The sequence below is a fragment of the Sorex fumeus genome, unplaced genomic scaffold (genome assembly GCF_029834395.1).
Source record: "Sorex fumeus unplaced genomic scaffold, SorFum_2.1 ptg000002l, whole genome shotgun sequence".
Lineage (NCBI taxonomy): Eukaryota > Metazoa > Chordata > Mammalia > Eulipotyphla > Soricidae > Sorex > Sorex fumeus.
In genome coordinates this window covers 32,025,580-32,046,734 of record NW_026606059.1, presented here as the reverse complement: position 1 = coordinate 32,046,734, position 21,155 = coordinate 32,025,580, and the positions used below count along the sequence as shown (strand labels likewise).

The window sequence follows — 21,155 nt, the reverse complement described above, 5'->3', positions numbered from 1 at the left end:
TTGGCTACAGTACAATCTCACTTATTGTGAAATCTTAAACACACACACACACACACAAATTCATAGATAGCAAGAATATTGGTATTTACTAGAGACAGGTTGGAGGCATATGAGATAAGTAAAATAAGTGAAGACAGAAGAACACACTAATAGTTATAAAATGGATTGTGAAATTTGTACAGTATGATGACTAATGGACTGGAGTGATAAGCACAGCTGGTAGGGTGTTTGCCTTACACGCAGCCGACCTGGCTGACCCAACCAACCCAGGTTCGATTCCTCCGCCCCTCCTGCAGAGCCCGACAAGCTACCGAGAGTATCTCGCCCACATGGCAAAGCCTGGCAAGCTACCCGTGACGTATTCAGTATGCCAAACACAGTAACAAGTGTCACAATGAAGACATTACTGGGCCCGTTTGAGCAAATCGATGAACAATGGGAGGATAGTGCAGTGCAGTGCTACTAAGAGAGTAAATCTTAGACACTGTCATTACAAAGAAAGTTGTGGCTATATCTTAATGCATGTTCACCTAATGTGGTGATCATTTTACACCATCAGGGATGTAGTTCACATTGCTTTTCTTATATGTGAAGCTCTTGGTTCACTTTCTGCATCACCAAAAAAAAGGGGGGGAGGAATAAGAGAAAAAAATCTTACATTTAGCAATATTTACAAATATTGTAGCATTATGTTGCACACTTTAAAACTAATACATATTTCATTTATATCAATTTTTTATGAGAGTTTGGGGAGGCATTACTTCAGGTATAGAGATTAGCCATTCCCCAGGACTAATTCATTACTTCATTTAAAGCCTCTCATAATTTAGTCCACCCCATTTACCTTTTTTGATTGTTGTCATTGTTGAAATATTCAGGGGTCACACTTGATTGTGGTGTGTAGGAGATTGCATACTTCTGGTACCTGTGATCAAAATGTTTGGACCATCATATCTCATCTGATAATGTGGTACCAGGGATCCAGCTGTGGCAAAGAAGACTCTACCATTGAGCTGTATCTCCGGGCCCCATTTCTCTCTTCCCTCTAATTTCAGAAATCAGAATTTATTATCTCTCATAGTAAATGACATACAGTACAAAATGGCCTTTTTAAAGAGATACTAACTGGATGAATTGAGAAACTTAGTTTCCTTCAAAAACATTGGACAAATTCCTGTGTAACGTTCTTATTGCCATTTCAGGAGTTGCCACAAAGTAGGGTTTATAAGAAACAAACTCTAGGCTGTAGCACTATTACTGTGGGTAGGGTGTTTGTCTTGCCCATGGTTGACCCAGTTTTTGTCCTCAGTATCACATATGGACCCCTGAGCAACACCAGGAATAATTTCTAAGCAGAGCCAGTAGTAACCCCTGAGCATTGCCAGGTGTACCCAAAAACCAAAAAGAAAAAAGAAAAAAAGAAACAAACAACTAATGTGCCTATGGTTAAAAGCCTGAAACGAATCAGTGGACTAAAATAAAGGTGTCAGCCAGGCCTGGATTCCTGCCGAAGGAACTTTATATCCCCCTTTTGTTGGGAGAAATGCCCATTTGTTTATTCCTATTGTTGGTACACATCTTATAATATATTTGTTACATCTTTGGATAGCCTTTTGGTCAGTTGAGTATTTTATGTGTTTAGGTATGTATGCACATATGTATGTCTAAATTTATAGGCATATATTACATATACATCTATGTATATGTATATATGTATCTCTTTTTGGCACCATACTCTGGCTTACTGTTTCTTACTGCTGCTAGTTTTTTTCTGAGCTAGTATAACTACTCTTCTTTCTAGTGGTAAATAACTGCTTTGCTTCTGATCCCTGTTACAAAGATTGTTACAATGAGTATCCTAGTTACCTGTTTCTCACTGAGTATGTACATAGTATTTTCTATGATTTATTCCTGAAAGTAGACTCCCTGGGCCCAGGGGAAATGCACAGTTCCACAGGCATTATCAGATTGCTTTTCAGAACAGTTGCCTCATTTTATCTTTGTCCTGGCATTGCATGAGATGTTCTCCTCTTTACATCATCTCAACTTCTGTTATCTGTCTATCTTATTTTTGTCAGCTTACTGTACATAAAGTAGTGTCATTGTCTCACTGTGTTTTCCTCATATTACTAAGGCTAGGCATCTTCATGAATTTCCTTGCCATTTGGGTTTTTCTCTCCTATGAACTGCCTCTTTATACTTTTGCCTGTCAGATTTCATAGTTTCAAAAATGAGTTTGTATATTACTTTCATAATCACAAATTAATAGTTTTGTTTTACTCTTCTTACTATAAATGCAGTATAGTTACTTTTATTGTAAAAGAAAAGCTGTAGAAATTCAGTAGCATAATAAAGTTCCTTTTTATTTTCAGTCCAGATGTCAGAGCATTCCTTCAAATGGATAGTCCAAAACATCAGTCAGATCCATCTGAAGATGAGGATGAAAGAAGCACTCAGAAGGTAGTAAGAGAATTGGTTTTTTGTTTGTTTGTGGGTCACACCAAGTGGTACTCAATGCTTCCTTATGACTTGGCATTCAGGGATCCCTTCTGATAGACTTGGGGTGCCAGGGATCAAACCTAGATCCCTGGCACCCCATGCGAGGCAGATGCCCCATCTGCTGTACTGTCGCTCTGGCCCTGGGCCCTGAATTGTATTTTTCTTTTATTGAAAGAAATCCTATTCCCGAAAGATGGAATTATTGGTAAGTCTAGTACATTTTACTTGAATTAAAATAATTTCCTCTATTGTAGATTTACTACTTTGTCCAATTTATGTAAACAATATGTATACCTCTTTCAATGACCTTTTTTTTCCCTCTTTGATTTTTATTGGGTCAAGTGATTTACAAAGTTCTTCACAAGAGAGTTGTTTTAGAGATACAATGTTCCAACACCAGTCCCTCCACCCATACTCTCCCCCCACACACACACACACCCTTTTCCTCCCTCCCCCAAGCACCAAGGGCTGGCTTTTGTCTTTTTGCAAGACTGGTTACAGGGCTATGAATTTCCTAACCTGGTAGGCTGTTGCCTGCTTGTAAACCCCTTGTATCCTTCAAATTTGAATGATAATCTAGATGAATAGTGTATTCTTGGTGAGCTGTTAATTTCTTAAGAGTTTTTTTGTTTGTTTGTTCATACTCTCATGGTTTGTAGAGTCTTTGATAGATCTGCTGTACATCTTATTTCCTTTGTAAGTTTCTTTTTTGATCTTGCTGCTTTCTATATTCTTGATTGAGAGAACAAACTACCTGTAAAAAACAGTTGCTCCTAGGACAATAAATATATTGATATACTATACATTTGGTCAAAAAGAAACAGTAAGCAAAGCATTTGTAACAAATGAGAAATAAGAAGGAATGTAGGTTATTTAAAAACTCCTACTGGGCTGGAGCAATAGAACAGAGGGTAGGGCCTTTGCCTTGCACAAGGCCAACCCAGGTTCGATTCCCAGCATCCCATATGGTTCCCTGAGTAATTCCTGAGTACAGAACCAGGAGTAACCCCTGTGCATTGCTGGGCGTGACCCAAAGAAAGCAAAAACAGCAACAATAACAACAACAAACTCTTACAAATGGATTTTATTGGGGCATGGGAGGAGAAAGAGAATGATATTTAAGATCCTAATACAAGGGCCAGAGTACTGGAGATAAGATGGTTGCTTTGTGTGAGGCCAACCCTGGTTTGATCCCTAGCACTTCATACGGGTTCCTAACACTACCGGGTGATCCCTGAGCAGAGAGCCAGGGGTAATCCTTGAGCACAACTGAGTGTGGACCCTAAAAATAATATTGGGAGAAAAAAAAGAAAGTTACTTAGAATTTTTTTTTAAACGAGTAAAATATATATAACCATGATTTCCCCCTTTTTTTGTTGTTGTTGTGAATCATGTTAAGAGTATGTGGGTGTAGATCATTTTAAGGCTCTTTTGCCTTGCTGAAGGAATCAACTGGTTTTGAAGAAAATAAGCTGAGAGGGATTCCTGAACTATGGTTCCTGTTCTGTCGCTGCTGGGTTTATATCTGAGCTTCATTTTTTTCATTCACTAAATCTGAAATGTTAAGTAGAATGCAGCTCACTGGTGGGATACTTAATTGCCTTGTATGTGTAAGCTCCTGGGTTCCGCCCCTGGCATTTCAAGGGGAATAAAGAAAAGCTTTTTATTTATTTATTTATTTATTTTTTAAAATAATTTATTTCTTTATTGAATCACTGTGGGAAAAGTTACAGAGCTTTCAGGTTTAGGTTTCAGTCATGTAAATATCAAACACATTTCCCTTTACCAATACTTATTTTTAACGCGAACCCCAATAGAACCCCACCTCCCACCCCTCCCAATTCCTGTGAGGCACATGAGTTCTAGTTAATACTCTATCTACTTTGACTAGATACATTGTTTCGATAGAAGATGCACAATTATTGTTTAGAGTTTACGACCCCCCCCCCCCAATCAGATATGCTGAAACAGCGTTGTGAAATGATTTGCTTTCTACAGCTGGATTTCAGAATAAAATGATGTCGCGCGGCTGCTATGGATTTCTGCTGTTTTACTTATTAACCCTGGAAGTATTTCTATTAAAAGTTAGATAGTTAAGAGATTGGTTTCTGTGCTCTGGAGTCGTGGCCGTGCCGGAGAGCCGCTCGTGGGGGGCAGCTGGTGACCTCGGTAGGGCGTGAAGGACGGCCCAGAACGCCCCCCTTCCCATGAGGCCCCTGCCGCCCCCCGCCCCCGGCTCAAACCTGCTGTCCACAAGGCTCCCGTGCGGCCGCCATCTTTCTTTCCAGAGAGGAGCGGGCAAAGAAAAGCTTTTTAGACTTCAGAACTTCTGCTCATTTTAAAAAAATAATTTGTATTGTCAGGTCAAGGAAAATAGCTCATGGCCTGAATACTTTGCATGCAGGAGACCTGTTTTTTTTGGGGGGCGGGGGGAGGAGCACCATACCCTGCAGTACTCAGCATTACTTCAGGAAAATTGCTCAGGAATTGCTCCTTGCAGCTGTGGGGACTGGAGACCACATCACGCCATGGGCCTTGGGTCTCCTGTCTGCCTCGCATGTGCACTGGCCCACTGAGCTGTCACTTTTATCCCCTGAAAATCACTATTTTTGTTTTGTGTTGGGGCCACACCAAGAGATGCTTAGGGCATACTCCTGCCTCTGCACTAAGCTCAGGGATCACTCCTAGTGGGATTTGGGGACCATCTAAGGTGCCAGCCATCAAATCCACTACATGCAAGGCAAGTACTCTCTCCAGCCTCTAATTCATTGTTATTAATCCGTTTTTTTGTGTGTGTGTGTCAAAATGATTCTTTATAAATTGTGATTTTCCCCAGTTTTTTCATTGCTGACTTTGAGACTTATTTCTTCCTTACCCTTTTCCTTATCTTGAAACTCATCATAAGAAATTATTGTGTTTCCTATTGATTGTGTACATTTTCAAATAAAATTGCGCATTTGTTAAGAGTTAGAACTGTGGGATTCGAGGAGGAGGCTCAGAAGGTTGGAGAGCGTGCTTTGCAAGCAGAAGCCCTGGGTTTTATTGCCAGTATCACCTCATCCTAAGCATTGCCCAGTGTGGGAAAAAAAAAAAAAGAATTAAGCCTTTGGGTTTCTTTAACATGGCAGTAGATCATATATCTCTGATGTAGTTAACGTTTATTTCAGAAACATTCGTTGACTGATAATCTTTGAAACTTCAATAAGAATATTTTTCCCCCTCACCCCAACAGTTACACTCTACCTCACAGAACATCAACTTGGGACCATCTGGAAATCCTCAGTAGGTTTAATATTTTCAAATTATCTTTCAGTTAAATTTATAAAATTGTGTGTGTTTGCATGTGCATGCGTGCGTGCATGTGTGTGAGTGTGTGTGTGTGTGTGTGTGTGTGTGTGTGTGTGTGTGTGAATGCACAGATATACATCATTAAACCACAGGAACTGAATGTCTGTGAAATATAGCCATAGTTACAGAGACTTTCGTACTGTCACATGCTTGCCTCACTTCTGCTCTAGCTTCTTCTTGCTTTAGTAAGCTCTGAGGAGCCTGCACCCCACAGACTGCTAGTTGGGTGCTGCACTTTAAGGGACCAGGAGTCTTGAGAGGAGCTTGGGAGGTACTCTGACCTCATCATGCTGCGGTGCCATTGATATTCTCCTGGTGCTCTCTGTCATTGGTTGCAGCTTTCCTTGTTGGCCGGCCTGTTCAGAGGCGTCATGGTGGGTATTAGCATATTAAAAGCTATTCTTTCTTTAGCCAGTTTCTCCCTAGTCCCTTATTTATTTTAACCTGGGTAGCTTTTTGAGTAACACCAGGAGTGGCAAATACTGACTTTATTTTGAATGGCAACTCCGGAAATTCATTAGATGTGAAACTCTTAAACACTGAATTCAAAATTTGAAAGGATTCTGACAGATTAGTAATGATATGTGCCATGGGTTAGATGAGTAAAGTGTTGTCTTTACTTGTTATTATTCTTATGGGTTTCTCAAGTTAATTCTGAAGTATTCTCTTTTATCCTAGGACATTTTGATCCCTTTACTCTTTTGGATTGCTTAGATATTGCAGACAGACAGATAAGAGAAATGGTTTGAGGACTGGATTCTGGGACACTTAAGGATCCTGGGGCACTGTTGGAAGGTCAGGTAGGAATCAGTCAAGGAAATGTAAGAAAAAATAGCTAGTAATAAGGAATAAGGTAGGAGGAAAACTAGGATATGCTATTTTGAAAATCTAGTGAAGAAACTATATTAAGAAGGGAGTAACTACCACTAATATTGCTGATGGGGCAAATAAGACAAAGACTGAGCATTAACCCCTGAATTTGATAGTCACTGATGATCTTTATGAGCAGCTTCAGTAAGGAAAGTGGGTAAAAGAAACCCTGATATTGTCCAGTAGAGAACTCCAGATGACAGCTAAATATTTAATGGAGGAATTTTGCAAGACAATTTTGCTTGAGAAATTTTGCTGCCAAGGGGAAAAAAATTGAATATAACTGGAAGAGGGACTTTGGTTTTAAACATCCTTTTCTGTCCTCTAGCTTTAAAGTGGTCAGACACAACGCAAAACACAAAACTGGAAATTATGTTTAATTAGAATCCATCACTAACAACAGTGAAACCTTGAAAAGCTTCAGTTAGTCTGCATTATTCTGTTTGAGGAATTTGTGTGCCATTTGTTTAAAAGTACATATTTCTGGATCTCAGAATATCATTAAAAATCCAAAGAGCAGGTTCTTCAGGAAGAAAAACATCAAAGTTTAGTTAAGTATTTATCTCCCTAGTCTTCATCTGTCAATATTTAACCTAGGTGTTGCTCTCGTGTTTGAATTGATGGTATCTTTCTATAACGGAAGGAAATTTAAACATTTATGAGGCCTTCCTCTGTCCAGCACAATTTAGGTTTTCAGACTTCTGACTGAAACAGCTCTTCAGAACGCTTAAAACTCTACTATCTGCTGCTATATTTTTCCCTACATATAACCAATACGATTTTTACATAACAGGTTAATATAAATGAAAGGACAGTCTTAGCATTCCTTCTGACTTCTTTATTTCTGACCTCCCCACATTACCATCTATGAGGAAAAGCAATGATGTTTTCTTTCTGTAATATACCATAAGTTGAAACACATGGAAAGTTCTGCAATAAATTTTTCACACTGGAAATTTTTTTAGTGATTTTGTGTATTCTGCATAAATTTTCTTACTACATGTTCTAGCCATTCACTATCTTTTCAAGGAGAATTATCAGACTTATTTCATTGAATAGGCTGTTAATGGGCCATATAAAGTAGTTTATATAGTTTGTCAGTTCCCTCATTAACAGTACTGAAGTTTATGGTTAAGATAATTGGTTTAGATAGTAGTTCTATTGAGTTACAGCTACATGTGTGTTTTATAACTATGGAATGTCTTAGAAATTGAATATATGTGGATATGTATATGTACATATATATAAAATCTTTCTTCCAAGAGTCAATAATTGAAGTTTCTCTTTAGCAGAAGATAACAGTGCTAAAATAAGGTTTTAAATTGTTTTATTTAATCAGAAATAGTGTTATATTAAAGATATAAAGTGAATACACTGCTGGTATAAAAGGTAGAATCATATGTTGAAGTGTTTTATAAAAAACCCAATATTCATTAAAGAGTGAGGTACTGTAATGTTTAGAAGTTAATATATTTCCAATTTCTAGAGCACTAATTTTTGTCACTGTTAATTTATTTCAGTGCTAAACCAACAGACTTTGATTTCTTAAAAGTTATTGGAAAAGGCAGCTTTGGCAAGGTAAGAGCAAAGAAATAAGTACATGAAAAATGCAGCGTGATATATATGGGAGGCCGCCAGAATTGTTGGCATGCAGGATATGGAAGTGAAATGTTTTCTCTACTTTTGAAATAACTGACAGTAATTAATGAGAAAAAGCAGCTATTCAAATTCCAACATAAAATTTGTTTGTTGACAGGCATGTGTTGTGCCATACACAACTCTGGACTCTGGACTTTATTCAGATAGTACTGAATAAAACCAGTATGGTTACTAGCTTTGTTTTACTTAGAAGCTAGTGGCAGAAATAGCCTATTAAAAATGTCATCAAGTCTAAGGGTATGATTCAGTGGTAGAATATATTCTTTGTGTGCATGAGACCTTGCAGTGAAATAAATAATTACAAGTACATTGGGGCTGTGAAGGAAATGTAGACTAGTAAAGTGACAGCCAGTTTTCAGTAATGTTTGTGGGGGAACCTCTACTTAGATAGAGGATGAAGGGGTGCGCTTCTTTGTTGGTGATAGGGACAGAGGAGTGAGGTGGGCAGATCCAGTGGTGCTTGGGGACTTCACAGTGCTGGAGATGGAAACAAGGGTCTCACATATGCAAGGCATTTACTCCACCACATGCTCAGCCCTAAGAGGTGCTAGTTAAACTGAAACTGGAAAGACAAAATTGAGCAGCTGTGTAAACATTTGAGGAAGGAAACAGATAATGTAAAGACCCTGTTTCTCAGTATCAACGATCACACAACTCCACGATGTGACCAGATCTAGGCAGGAAATCACTAAGGCTACAGAATCATCAGTACATCCTGACGCAAAGCACGTGTGTGTTTAATTGTAGCTTGCAGGGAGTAGCTCTAGTGTTTTCTGAGTTCCCTCAAGGTCACAGACCAATTTTATGTGATTATAAGTTAAACCCATTTTTGTATATTAATACAGAAAATGTTTTATTTATCACCTGTTGCCTGTGGGTTTAACAAAATAACTCATAGTATAAATAAAAGAACAGTTCCTATTTTCAGAATGCTCACATTCTATTAGAATGTTAAAGTTTCTCCAACATTAAAAACAAAAGCATTACTTTTTGAAAACATATTGTAGAATCTACCAATTATTAATTTTTGTATATACAGATCCTCCTCAATTTAAGATGAGGTTTTATCTCAGTATACTCATTCTAAATAAATTTATTTATACTCTAAATAAAAATGTCAGTTTAAAATGCATCTAAGGGCTATAGATATGGTACAGGGATTAAGGCACATTCCTTGCATCAAGTCAGCCCTGTTGGATCCCCATCACCACACAGTCCCCTGAGCATTGCCAGGTGCAGTCCTGGAGGCCTCAAGCACCACTGGCATATCCCAGGTAATACCTGGTAACACAGGACCAAGTAGCATCACATCCTTGGATCCTAGCATTGAACCACCAGCCTGGTTGGGCAAGAATTACTTAAAGGAGCTCCTGCTTGAGGAGTCATGTCAACTACCCAAACTCCCAATGCAAAAAAAAAAAAAATGGATTTAATACAACAGGGAGATAGCTCAAAGGACTGAGCACATTCTTTGCAGGTAGGTCTTGGTCTATCCCTTACACCTTATGGTACCCTGAACACCAGGAGTGATCCCCAAGCACAAAGCCATGAGTTGCCATCACCATCAATGGTTGTAGCACCAACCCCTGCCCCCACCCCCGATAAGGCATTTAATACTCCTGACTTACTGAGCATTATAGCTTATTCCCACTAACCTTAAGAAAATTCGGAACACTTACATTGGTCATACAGTTAGGCAAAATTCTTCCAATGCAAAGACCATTTTATAATGAACAATTGAATATCTCATGTAGTGTGTTAAAAACTATGCAGAATGCATTTTGTTTTCATAAGGACAATCATAAGTTCATCTTTAATAAATCCTGTCTGTAACGGTAGCATGGTTAGCTCCTTTTATTCCAAATATTCAATGGAAGCTACATAATTTAAGGAAAAAACTTTGTTCCCTACTGTTCTACAGCGTAAGCTACTATAATGTCAATATGTATATAGATCTCTTTATAGATTTTGTTTTATATACACCTTTGTAAAGTTTTTTTTGTGTGTCATTGCTTGTATATATTTGGACTAGCATGATATTGTCGTGTGTGTGTGTGTATGCGCGTGCGCGCATGCACGTTTCAAATTGTCTTGACAAATGTAGCTTAACATCCAAACTTCCTATTCTTTTTCAAGGGCTCCTCTGTTACTCGTAACCCTTGCCATTTCTATATAAACCCAGAATTTAATAGATCAACTTCCATATTGTATTTCTGGTGGATTTTGATTAGAATTTCATTGAATGTGTATGTCAGTGTGGAAGAATGGTCTTTACAGTACCAAGTTAGTGGGCACCTTGGTGGTGGGAAATGTACCCTGGGGAAGGAATGGGTGTTGGAGGGTATGACTGAACCGCAGTGATGAACAGCTTTGTATCTGTTTCTCAGTGATTTAATGGAAAAAAAACCACAAAAATCCAATATCAAGTTAGTCCATCACCATGGTATATCCTTTTAGTGATTTCCTCATTTTTCTTAGTTATGATTTTATAATTCTCTTAGTACTATAGAGAAGTTTGGGGTTTTGTTTTTTGTTTGTTTTGGGCCACACCTGACGAGACCTAGTTACTCCTGGTTTGATAGTCAGGACTATTCCTAGTAGTACTCAGGAAACAATATGGAATGCCAGGGATTGAACCCAGGTTGGCTGTGTGCAAGGTGAGCACCTTACCCACTGTACCAATTTTCTGGCCCCAGTAATACTAAATAGAAGTTTTATCCATCTATAGGTTTATTCTCTGATGTTTTTGTTTTTCGGCAATGCATAAGAATTACTTCTGCCTCTGCACTGAGGAATTACTTCTGATGGTGCTCCAGGTACCATATAGGATGCTGGGAATTAAACTCAGGCTGTCTACATGCAAGCCAAAGGCCCTTATTCCTGTACTACTGCCCTGGTCCCTTATGTTTTCTTTTTTATGTTATTAAAAACTTCTGTTAATTATTGAGGCTGGATATATGCATTGCTACAAGACTTTTCTATTTATAGCTATGTTTTCAATAGAAATATGTGCACATATATACTAGAAAAGACATAAGCCACAATATTCATTGCATCATTTAGAGAGAAGTTGGACCACACCTTAGCAGTGGTCAGTGGATACTCCTGGCTCTGTGCTCAGGAGTCACTCCTGGTGGTACTCAGGGGAAAAGGCACTGTTGGGGGTAGAACCCAGGCTTCCGCATTCACAGCATGCACCCTTGGAGCCATCTCTCTGGCTCAAAGTATCATTTTTTATAGTCAAAATTATAAACAGAATAATGGATGAATTGTGATATATTCATATAGTGCAGTGTTCTAGAATTACAGCATCAAAGTATGAATAATTGCTGTGTTACAACATAAATATTGCATGCTTTAAATAAACCAGAGACAGCTTTATATTATTCTAGTTACATAAAATTCAGAAAGTGGTAGTATACCAGTGTTATTGCAAGGAAGATAGGTAGGGCGTTTGCCTTGCACGCAGCCAGCCCAGCAGAGCCGGGTTCAATTCCTCTGCTCCTCTCGGAGGTTCTAGAAAAGGGCAAAAACAAAAAAAAGGAAGAATAAAAAGTATATAAAAAGAGAAAAATGTTTAATTGAGTCAGATATTATAGAAAACGAATGAGAAAGGGAAAAAATGCTAACAGTTTTGCACTGGACATCTTCACACTGAGTTGTTTTTTTTTTTTACTTTATTACCTATAATGTTATTTGCTCTTTTTTTCTTGTTTCACCTTTTGCTCCTTCTTCCCTTTGTCATTGTTATGACTAAGGGTCATATACACACCTAGCTGTGGTACTTGCAGTTTTCTTCTGTTTGTAGTGCTTGCTGAGGGTCCCACTTTCTGACCAAGGTGCTCTGACATCTTTTTTGGTTGTGGTGGTGTTTGCTGAGGGTTGCAGCCTGCCGCTGCAGCGCACACACACTCCTGACTCAGGTGCAGCTAGAAATTGCTTGTGGCACTGGGGTCACACACAACAGAGCTTCCCTGCACAAAGCGTAGCACTGCCAGGGCCATGCTCAGTGCGTAGATTTCTCTGATAAGACTTGTGCTGGCTCACTGAACCGTCTCCCCGGGACTTTGTTTTACAAAACAGAAATACTGCTTTATTGGCAAGTGAATCATCCTATACAAAGTAAAATTTCTTATAGTACACATAAATCCTTTATAACAGGTTCTTCTTGCAAAACGGAAACTGGATGGAAAATTTTATGCAGTCAAAGTGTTACAGAAAAAAATTGTTCTCAACAGAAAAGAGGTAAGATAAAATAGCTTTGTTTCTCCTAAGCTCATCTTCTCAACAGTATTATTCTCTCTCTCTTTTTTTCTCTCTCTATATTTATACATGTAACAAGTTGATACTTTGCATCTCTTTTTTTTTTTAACAGCAAAAACATATTATGGCAGAACGTAATGTGCTCTTGAAAAATGTGAAACATCCATTTTTGGTTGGATTGCATTATTCTTTCCAAACAACTGAAAAGCTTTATTTTGTTCTGGATTTTATTAATGGAGGGGAGGTGAGTTATGAATTTTTTTTTAATGGAGGAGGGAGTGAGTTTTATCTTTAGTTTCCTAGTATTGATGATAAAGAATAAAGTCAAAGTTCTACATAAAAACTTCAGAAGGATTATTTTTCTAGTATCAGCAGCTATTTGTTGATTCGCAGCAGTATTTAAGATGTTGGCAAAGCCCAGTGAAAGATGTGGAGAAATACAATGCACAGCAGTTTATGGTGTACATGAGAAGGTTCATTGAAGAACCTGGATATAAAGCTTCTGACTTCATGAAGCATTTTGCCACTGAGTTTAGTAATACTGAACTTAGAAGAGAACATGATTTGTTACTTAGGTAATTATTGTTTTGTTGGTTGCACATAAATATTACACTAGCCCATCATTGTTTAAAATATACAGGGTAGGGTCAGAGTGATAGTACAGTGGGTAGAGCACTTGCTTTGCATGTTGCAACCTAGGTTTGATCCCTGGCACCCCAGGTGGCCTCCCCGTGCCCCACCAAGAGTGATCCCTGACACAGAACTAGGAGTAAGCCCTGAGCACTGCTGGGTGTGATCCCAAAACAAACAAAAAGATATGCAGGCTATTAATCATCTAATAAAGGTTTTTGTGGATAAGTCAGTTTGGAAAATATTTTCTGTTACATCACCTTGGTGATTAACAATATGTTTCGTGGTGACTTACACTATGTTTCAGCATATTAAAGACTTTGAGAAGTCCCACTTTAAATAAAACCAGGGTGTCTCTAAAAAATATTTTTCCTACACAGCCTCCGTTTTGTTTGAACCAAATGTTCAAACAAAAATTTATTGATATCAGGCTGGAGTGGTAGCACAGCGGGTAGGGCGTTTGCCTTGCACACGGCCTGACCCGGGTTCGATTCCCAGCATCCCATATGGTCCCCTGAGCACCGCCAGGAGTAATTCCTGAGTGCATGAACCAGGAGTAACCCCTGTGCATTGCTGGGTGTGACCCAAAAAGCAAAAAAAAAAAATTATTGATATCCTCAATCAGAAGAATCTTAGAATATATTTTGGAAAATACTGTTGCAGTAATTATCATAGTAATAGCTGACATGTTCTTATGTGCACGAACTTTGATTCTTGTATTATTTTAACTTCATAACAGTCTTACCATACATATAAAATATAATAACCTGAGTTACCAGAAGTTAGATAATTTGCTCAAGTTATGTCACTTTATAGTATCATAGCCAGAAACTGAATTCAGGCCATCTGAATCCAAGACATAGACAACTCATCACCGCCCATTTCTCTACTTCTAAGTCTTCTTGCCTTTCTCATTTGTTTATTCTTTGACCTATAAATGAGCTCAAAAAAGTTTTTAAGGTCTGATGTACATATCCAGCCCTCCACATGCTTCCTCAAAAATTATTGCTCTTTCAGGGGACTTTTTATCCCCTAGTTCTAAGAACAGAGAAGAAAAGAATATTTCAGCCATACTGTAGTATACTTAACCACAGAATAAAGGAACTAGAAGGAAGAACAATTTCTGCTCTTCTACAAACCTGAAAGATGATCCTAGATCATTTGGGGAAAAGAATCATTGCCACTCCCCTCTATTTGTGATAAAAATGCCTTAGCACTCCCTGATGTGTTGAGGCCCGGAACAATAGTACAATGGGTTGTGTGCTTGCCTTGCACACAGCCTACCCAGGTGTTATCCTTGGCACCCCATTTGGTCCACTAAGCTTTCCAGGACTGATCCTTGAGCACAGAGCCAGGAATAATTCCTGAGTATCACCCAACCCACCCCTCCCCCACAAAAAAACCAAAACCGCTCTCTAGGTGCGTAGGGGGATGTATAATATTGATTATATATTATATTATATTATTATTGATAATATTATACATCCCCCTACGCACTCTCCTTCCAGTATGTAATCAGTTCCCTCTTTGAGAGTCCTCGTTTTCTGTTTTGTATGTGTGGGTGCTCACATAATGAAAATGCATTGAAGTTTTTTTAAGTTATTTTACAGATATTACTGCAGTTTTCACGATTCAGGGAGATAAAAGCTTTTCATACCCATTTTATAAATACTGAAATTAAGACTCAGAGAGGTCAAGTAACTTTTTGTTGTTGCAGTGTTCTAGTAGGTGACGGGCCCTAGATTTATCCTGGACAGAAGTACCACTCTTTGTCTTTGAACTATCATGTGAGGCATCGTGCAGATGAGACTGTACTACTAGTTTCCTGCTTTATCTGTGGTTTCTTCATGCTGTTTTAGGACTTTGCTTCTGAGCCCTTTTTTACACAGAGACCGCTCATAAACTGAGTGGAAGGTGGAAAGAGGTAGGCTTGTCTTCTAAAAGATAACACTTAACTAAGATAATGGGGGAAAGAAAATGAAATAGAATTTTGGGATGGGAGGAAGAGTGAATGGGGTAATAGGTAGAAGAGGAATGAAGATGAGGAAAAAGGATAGCAAGGGAGGAGGAAAGATGTGATTTCATTATGTGTCTTCTAATATTATTACTATAATTTTCTCCCATTCATAGATTTTTTAAAAAATTTTGTGTGTGAATTTATTTTATATGACCCCTTCAAATCTGTTTTGAAGCTTAGCAGAATATAAACAAATAAGTTTTAAGGTACAAACTGTTGAGCCTCAGCCGTCTCATTAATTTCCTACCTCAAAATGATGAGGTAGAGCAAATAATGCAAACATAAATTACTTAGATAGTGCTTTTGTTTAGTAAGCAGTGTTAGCTATTTATTGCTGAATTGTTATATTTTCACTTCGGGTGGTTTTTATTAGTAATACGATATTGAGCAGATTGTGATCAGGAGATTAGTAAATAGAATACTATGGTTGTATATTTACAGCTAATGAAAGCAGTGGGAGAAGTAAAAAGGAGGGAATATTTACTCCAAAAATTTAAGATGAAAACAAGAATTTTTTTTATTTGTTAGATATAAGTGGTTATGGGTAAAAGAGCAGTTCAGGTGAATCCCAGGTTAGCGCCCATTTAACTATTCTTACTGGCTCTGTTAGAACTGATCTTCACCATGACCTTTAAAAGATTGAGGAAAAAAGACAGTTTTTGAAAATTAGAGAAGTAAAGTGAATTGCATACTAAAGTCCAGTCAGCCCTAAAACCTCTTTCCATTGTACCCCATTGCCTTTCAGACTACATCAGCGGCATTAAGTAAAGTGTTATGTGTGAAACCATTGCAGCAACAATGCTGTAAATCACAGTGCAAAAACTTCTTTTTTAAAATAAAAAAGTGCCTCTCATAAAAACAAACTGGTGGGTGGGAGGCAAATGGGGTTGGTGGGGGAAGGGGGTGCAGGGGGGAGCTTCGGTAGAGGGAGGTGGTCACTGGTGAAAGGATCAGTGTTGAAACATTGTAGCCTGAAACCCAACCATGAATAACTGTAGTTTCACAGTGACCAAAATATAAATAATAATTTTTAAAAAATGGGTAGGAGAAGATAAGGGACTCTGTTTTAGAGAAGTAGCATTGCTGGCTATGTGAAGTAGGAAAGAGCAGACGACAGCAAGTCTTCGAAGTAGAAGCTGCAAGTTAGAGATCTGGGATAGAAATGTTCACATGAGCAGCATTAATATAGAATAGAAAAGGTGTTTAAAATCCTGGCAGTAGATTCAGGTCGTGGGCCAGAAATTGAAAGAATAACAGTGAAGAAATCAAGGGCAAAAATCAAAGGCAAAAAGGGTATAAGAGATGGAGCTCTCCATGGTAGAATGAGCTTGTCCTACAAGCTAAGGGACCTGCAATAAGATCTGTAGCAAACTTTGTTCAGACAAGTAAATGGATGACTAAAGGATTGGTTGTAAGAAATAAGTTATGATTAGGAAGTATCAGAATAAACTGGAGAATCAGCTCTTGTTCAGCTTCAGCTGGTTACTGTCATTCATCACGTTTAACTTTTTTTTTTTCTGTTTTTCCAGAAGAAATAAAAACTAGAAGGAGGCCGAGAGATAGTACAATGGGTAGGGTACTTGCTTTGTGCACGAGCCAAACTGGGTTCAATCCCTGGCATCCCTTATGGACCACTGAGCCCCACCAGGAGTGGTCCCTGAGCACTGTAGGGTGTAGCCCCCAAACCAGACCTTCCCCCCAAATGAAGGTAGAAAGAAAAACGACAAGAGATCCTCTTGTATTGTTGTTGCCTACTGTTATTAGGGTGTAATGCAGGGGCCTTTGATGCTGAGATCAGAGGACTCCAGGATTACTATCAGCAATACTCATCTGTCTGGGCAGGAGGGTTCCGTCTTAGGGCCTGCTGACAAATGCCTGCTCAGGTTAATCAGTACCAGGGCCACCGTGAGGGGCTGGGGGGGGAGGGTCAGTGATGTTGTTTATATTTATAGAATATATTTGTTTTTACTTCTCTGTGAATTAATCAAATGCTCATATCACATACCCTCCTCCCCTCCAATTTTGCAGCTTTTTTTTCACTTACAAAGAGAACGGTCCTTTCCTGAACACAGAGCTAGATTTTATGCTGCTGAAATTGCCAGTGCTCTGGGTTACTTGCACTCCATCAAGATAGTGTACAGGTAAGTGTTGTAAATACCATTTGTAAAAATGTCTTTATTCCTCTATTTCATTTAACATTCACTTTTGTTTTTCTTTTAATTTGATAGAGACTTGAAACCAGAAAATATTCTTTTGGATTCCGTAGTAAGTACTGACTTAATAACAGTCTACTAGGTCTTAGTGTGTACTTTGCTGTTACACTTAAAAGGGGGAAATTCAGTTTCTAAGTTTCCATATCACATGGTGATGGTTACATTTCTGTAACATTCCCGGAAGAATAAAACAGCCATGGGGAACAGATTTGTGGATGCCAGAGACCAGGGACAAACATTCATGTGGGTGTGCAAAGTTGGATGGTATTAAAATGAAATTCGTTTGTTTCTTTACAGTGTTAGACACTCATATTGATTGTGCTAGTAAACAGACCCATATATCTCTTTTGCACCAAACTACACATACACACAAACAAATGTGTGCTTGTAAAAAAAAAAAATAGTGAAAGCTGAATATGATTGACCATCTTGTTAGCATTATTGTGCCAATGTCAGCTTCCCAATTTTAGTATTATTATTGTTATATAATATGTTGGCATTTGGGGGTATATAGGGTATCCCAAATGGGGGGCTTATAAAATTCTTTCTGCAATTTCCTGTGGGTCCATAATTATTTCAAAATAATAAAATTATCAATATGTGTCTGTGCTTTTTTTGATCTTACTACCCCTGATTTTGTCAGGGACATGTTGTCTTAACAGATTTTGGACTTTGTAAAGAAGGAATTGCTATATCTGACACCACAACAACATTTTGTGGGACACCAGAGGTAAGAAATATGTCTCATTTGTTATTCATATAACCGTATGTAAGGTGCAGATCTTGATCACAAATCCAAAATTTAGAATCATAAAAGTCAAATATCATTGTTTCTATTTCCAGCTAGTTGTAAATATTATCATTCCTCGCAGACATTTTTAATGTTAATTAATGACTTACGATTTTAACTGTGGTTGAGATCGCAAATGCTTTTGACTAACTCAGTTAAATTATAGTTAATTGTTTTAATGTTGCAGTTTATCTTAGACTTTTTAAAGCATATGATTGTATCTCTAATTTTTATTAAAAAAAAATAAAAAATGGGACCTGGGAGAAACTCAAGGAACTAGGCATGTGCTCTGCACTCAGAAGCCCAAGGTTCCAGCCCTTGCACCCCAAGTACCACTAGGAGTGACTCCTCCCAAGCATTAAGCCAGAAGCTCCCCCAAGCATCACTGGGTATGGCCCAGAATAGGGAATTAAAGTTAGCAATGAGAATTGGATAAAATTTATGTTACTAATATTTGCATAACTGAATATTCTAACAACCAGTAAACTATACACTTAAAATGAATGAATTATATAATATGTGAATTAATAAATCTATATTTTTAATTACAGAAGTTATATTTATAAACATGATGAACTGGAAATACATAGTAGAAAAGCATAAAGCTCATATTCTGTCAGTAAGGAAACAGCCAGTGCCTCTACATTTGGCATATCCATTCTTCTTGGCTAGTATGTTTGATATTATTTTTTCCAACACAATTCAGTTGAAAGATAAAGGCTGTGTTTACACCTTTAACATACCTGGTCTATGTGGCTTCGTAAGGAAAACAGAATTCCCAACTCCATCCATCAAAAATCTCTGCCCTATCTACTGACTCAGGCAAGGGTGGTAGCAAGGGTGGTAGAAGGTATGCTGGGCTGGCACACATTTTCATTATACAAATCTTCTGGAAATTTTTTTTCATCGCCATCAGGGAAATATGCAGGGAAAGGTAGGTTTCTACAGGAATCCTTATATGCAGGCAGTTTAGAGTTTTTGATCTTTCTAAGCAATTTCTATATCCAGACACAGAGCCATTTACATAGATGATATTGTGCTTTGTATTGATTCTCCTCACTTTTAGCCCACATGATGTTCTATCTACTTTTCCCATTTTTCCTGGCATTTTAGTTACAGGCCAGACTCTGGCAGTATCACCAGTTGCAGTAGCTCTAGGTCTCCTGTGGGTCTTTGATCATGAGTCACAGGTTGGCCTTAAGATCCCCATCTTTTCACAATACCTTGGAAACCTTTACCGATTGTTTTCGCCATCACATCTACATACTGTCCTGGACGAAAGTGAGCAGCATAAAGAGGAGTGCCTGGCTTAATTACATCATTATCTGTTACACGAAAGAATTTCACTTCTGCTTGGTGGCAGTCCAAGTTCTCAGTAAAATACCAACATAGCTGGAGATTTGTGAAATGTTTTTTCCTCCTATGGTTAAGATTGCTATTTTTCCATCATAGTTTTTCTTTGGAGTATACTTTAGGACTTGACAATCTTTCACCTGGAGCGGTGTGACCACATGCTTTTGGCCATCTTTGGTCCATAGAGGCATCATGCCCAGCTTCAGAGCAACGTGTCCTACTGTAGAGGAACCTGGTTCCCAAGGGTGTATAGGCCACAGTTCATCCTTCAGCGGTCACAGTTTACTTGTTAACTGGGCCTTATTTTCATTAGAAACCAGTTTCTTCAAAAAGGAGACATTGTCTTCAGAGAGATGCTCATCCCACCATGTAGCACTCTTGCCATGTAAACTTCTAACCACAAGGCAGATGTTTATTCTGTTCCCTGGGGCCCGGGCAGCATCCAGATGCCAAAGCCCAGCACCTAGGCACTGGCCTGGGCCAGCAGCTGCCAGCTGGGTATGGAGAGGCAGGGGACTGTGCAGAGCAATGCAGGGCCCTCACCGCTGGTGCCCATCCAGCTGTAGCCTCCCTGGAGCCATCCTGCCGATGCCCTCTGGGAAAGAGTGTCAAATCTGATTTTTTTAATGAGCCAAAGAAAATATGGTAAATGGTTAAATAGTAACATTGTTAGGACTGGAAAGATACTATAGTGGGTAGGACACTTGCCTTACCCACTGTGGACAACTTGAGTTAAATCACAGTCCAGCACCCCATATGGTTCCCTGAGCATGGCCAGGTGTGAATCCCAAAACAAAAGAATAATTTTAAATAAAATATTATATTGACACTTTATTTAGTTTTGGTGTGGGAATTGATCTTGGGGCCGATACATGCAAAGCAGGCTCTCCACTACCTTGCCACATTTCCAACTCTTAATGTTTATATATAGGCAGAAGCTTGGGTGGGCTTTTTAGCCATTGTTGAATTTTTGGTTTGGTTTTGTTTGGTGGCCATACTCCAGTGATGCTCAGGGGTTATAGTGGCTCTGCACCCGGGGATCAAACCTGGGTCATTCGCATGCAAGGCAAGCACCTGATGTACTGTCACTCTAGCTCTGCTTTGTTGTTTTTGTCAGGAGACAAAAGTCCTTTTATTTATTTATTTATTTATTTGCTTTTTGGGTCACACCCGTCGATTGTCAGGGGTTACTCCTGGCTCTGCACTCAGGAATGACTTCTGGCGGTGCCCAGGGGACCATATGGGATGCTGGGAATCGAACCTGGGTCAGCCGCATGCAAGGCAAACGCCCTACCTGCTGTGCTATCACTCCAGCCCCAAAGCCCGTATTTTTTTAACTTAAAATTTAAATTCACCTTCATATACATACATATATATACATATAATATACACATACATGAAACTGATTAGTTTACATTTTTTTACAAATTAAAATGTTAGTAGCTATTTAATAACTTACACAACTTTTCTAAATAATATTTTAGAGATTGCCATTTATTTTTTTGTTTTGTTT

The 21,155-nt window shown here is 38.5% G+C and overlaps 1 protein-coding gene across 7 annotated transcripts in view; it reads left to right on the top strand.

Annotated features, from left to right (window-relative positions):
- Positions 1-21,155, top strand: part of SGK3 (serum/glucocorticoid regulated kinase family member 3) — a 74,538-nt gene that overhangs the window by 42,942 nt on the left and 10,441 nt on the right. For 4 of the 7 annotated variants that reach the window (XM_056110976.1, XM_056110966.1, XM_056110985.1 and 1 more), the window contains 9 exons: positions 2,373-2,463; positions 5,732-5,781; positions 6,186-6,221; positions 8,238-8,295; positions 12,538-12,621; positions 12,752-12,883; positions 17,315-17,427; positions 17,515-17,551; positions 18,143-18,229. In XM_056110976.1, the coding sequence (XP_055966951.1) occupies positions 2,373-2,463; positions 5,732-5,781; positions 6,186-6,221; positions 8,238-8,295; positions 12,538-12,621; positions 12,752-12,883; positions 17,315-17,427; positions 17,515-17,551; positions 18,143-18,229 (688 nt within the window). The remainder of the gene's footprint in view (positions 1-2,372; positions 2,464-5,731; positions 5,782-6,185; positions 6,222-8,237; positions 8,296-12,537; positions 12,622-12,751; positions 12,884-17,314; positions 17,428-17,514; positions 17,552-18,142; positions 18,230-21,155) is intronic. The other 3 variants (XM_056110993.1, XM_056111001.1, XM_056110999.1) reach the window with 3 other exon arrangements.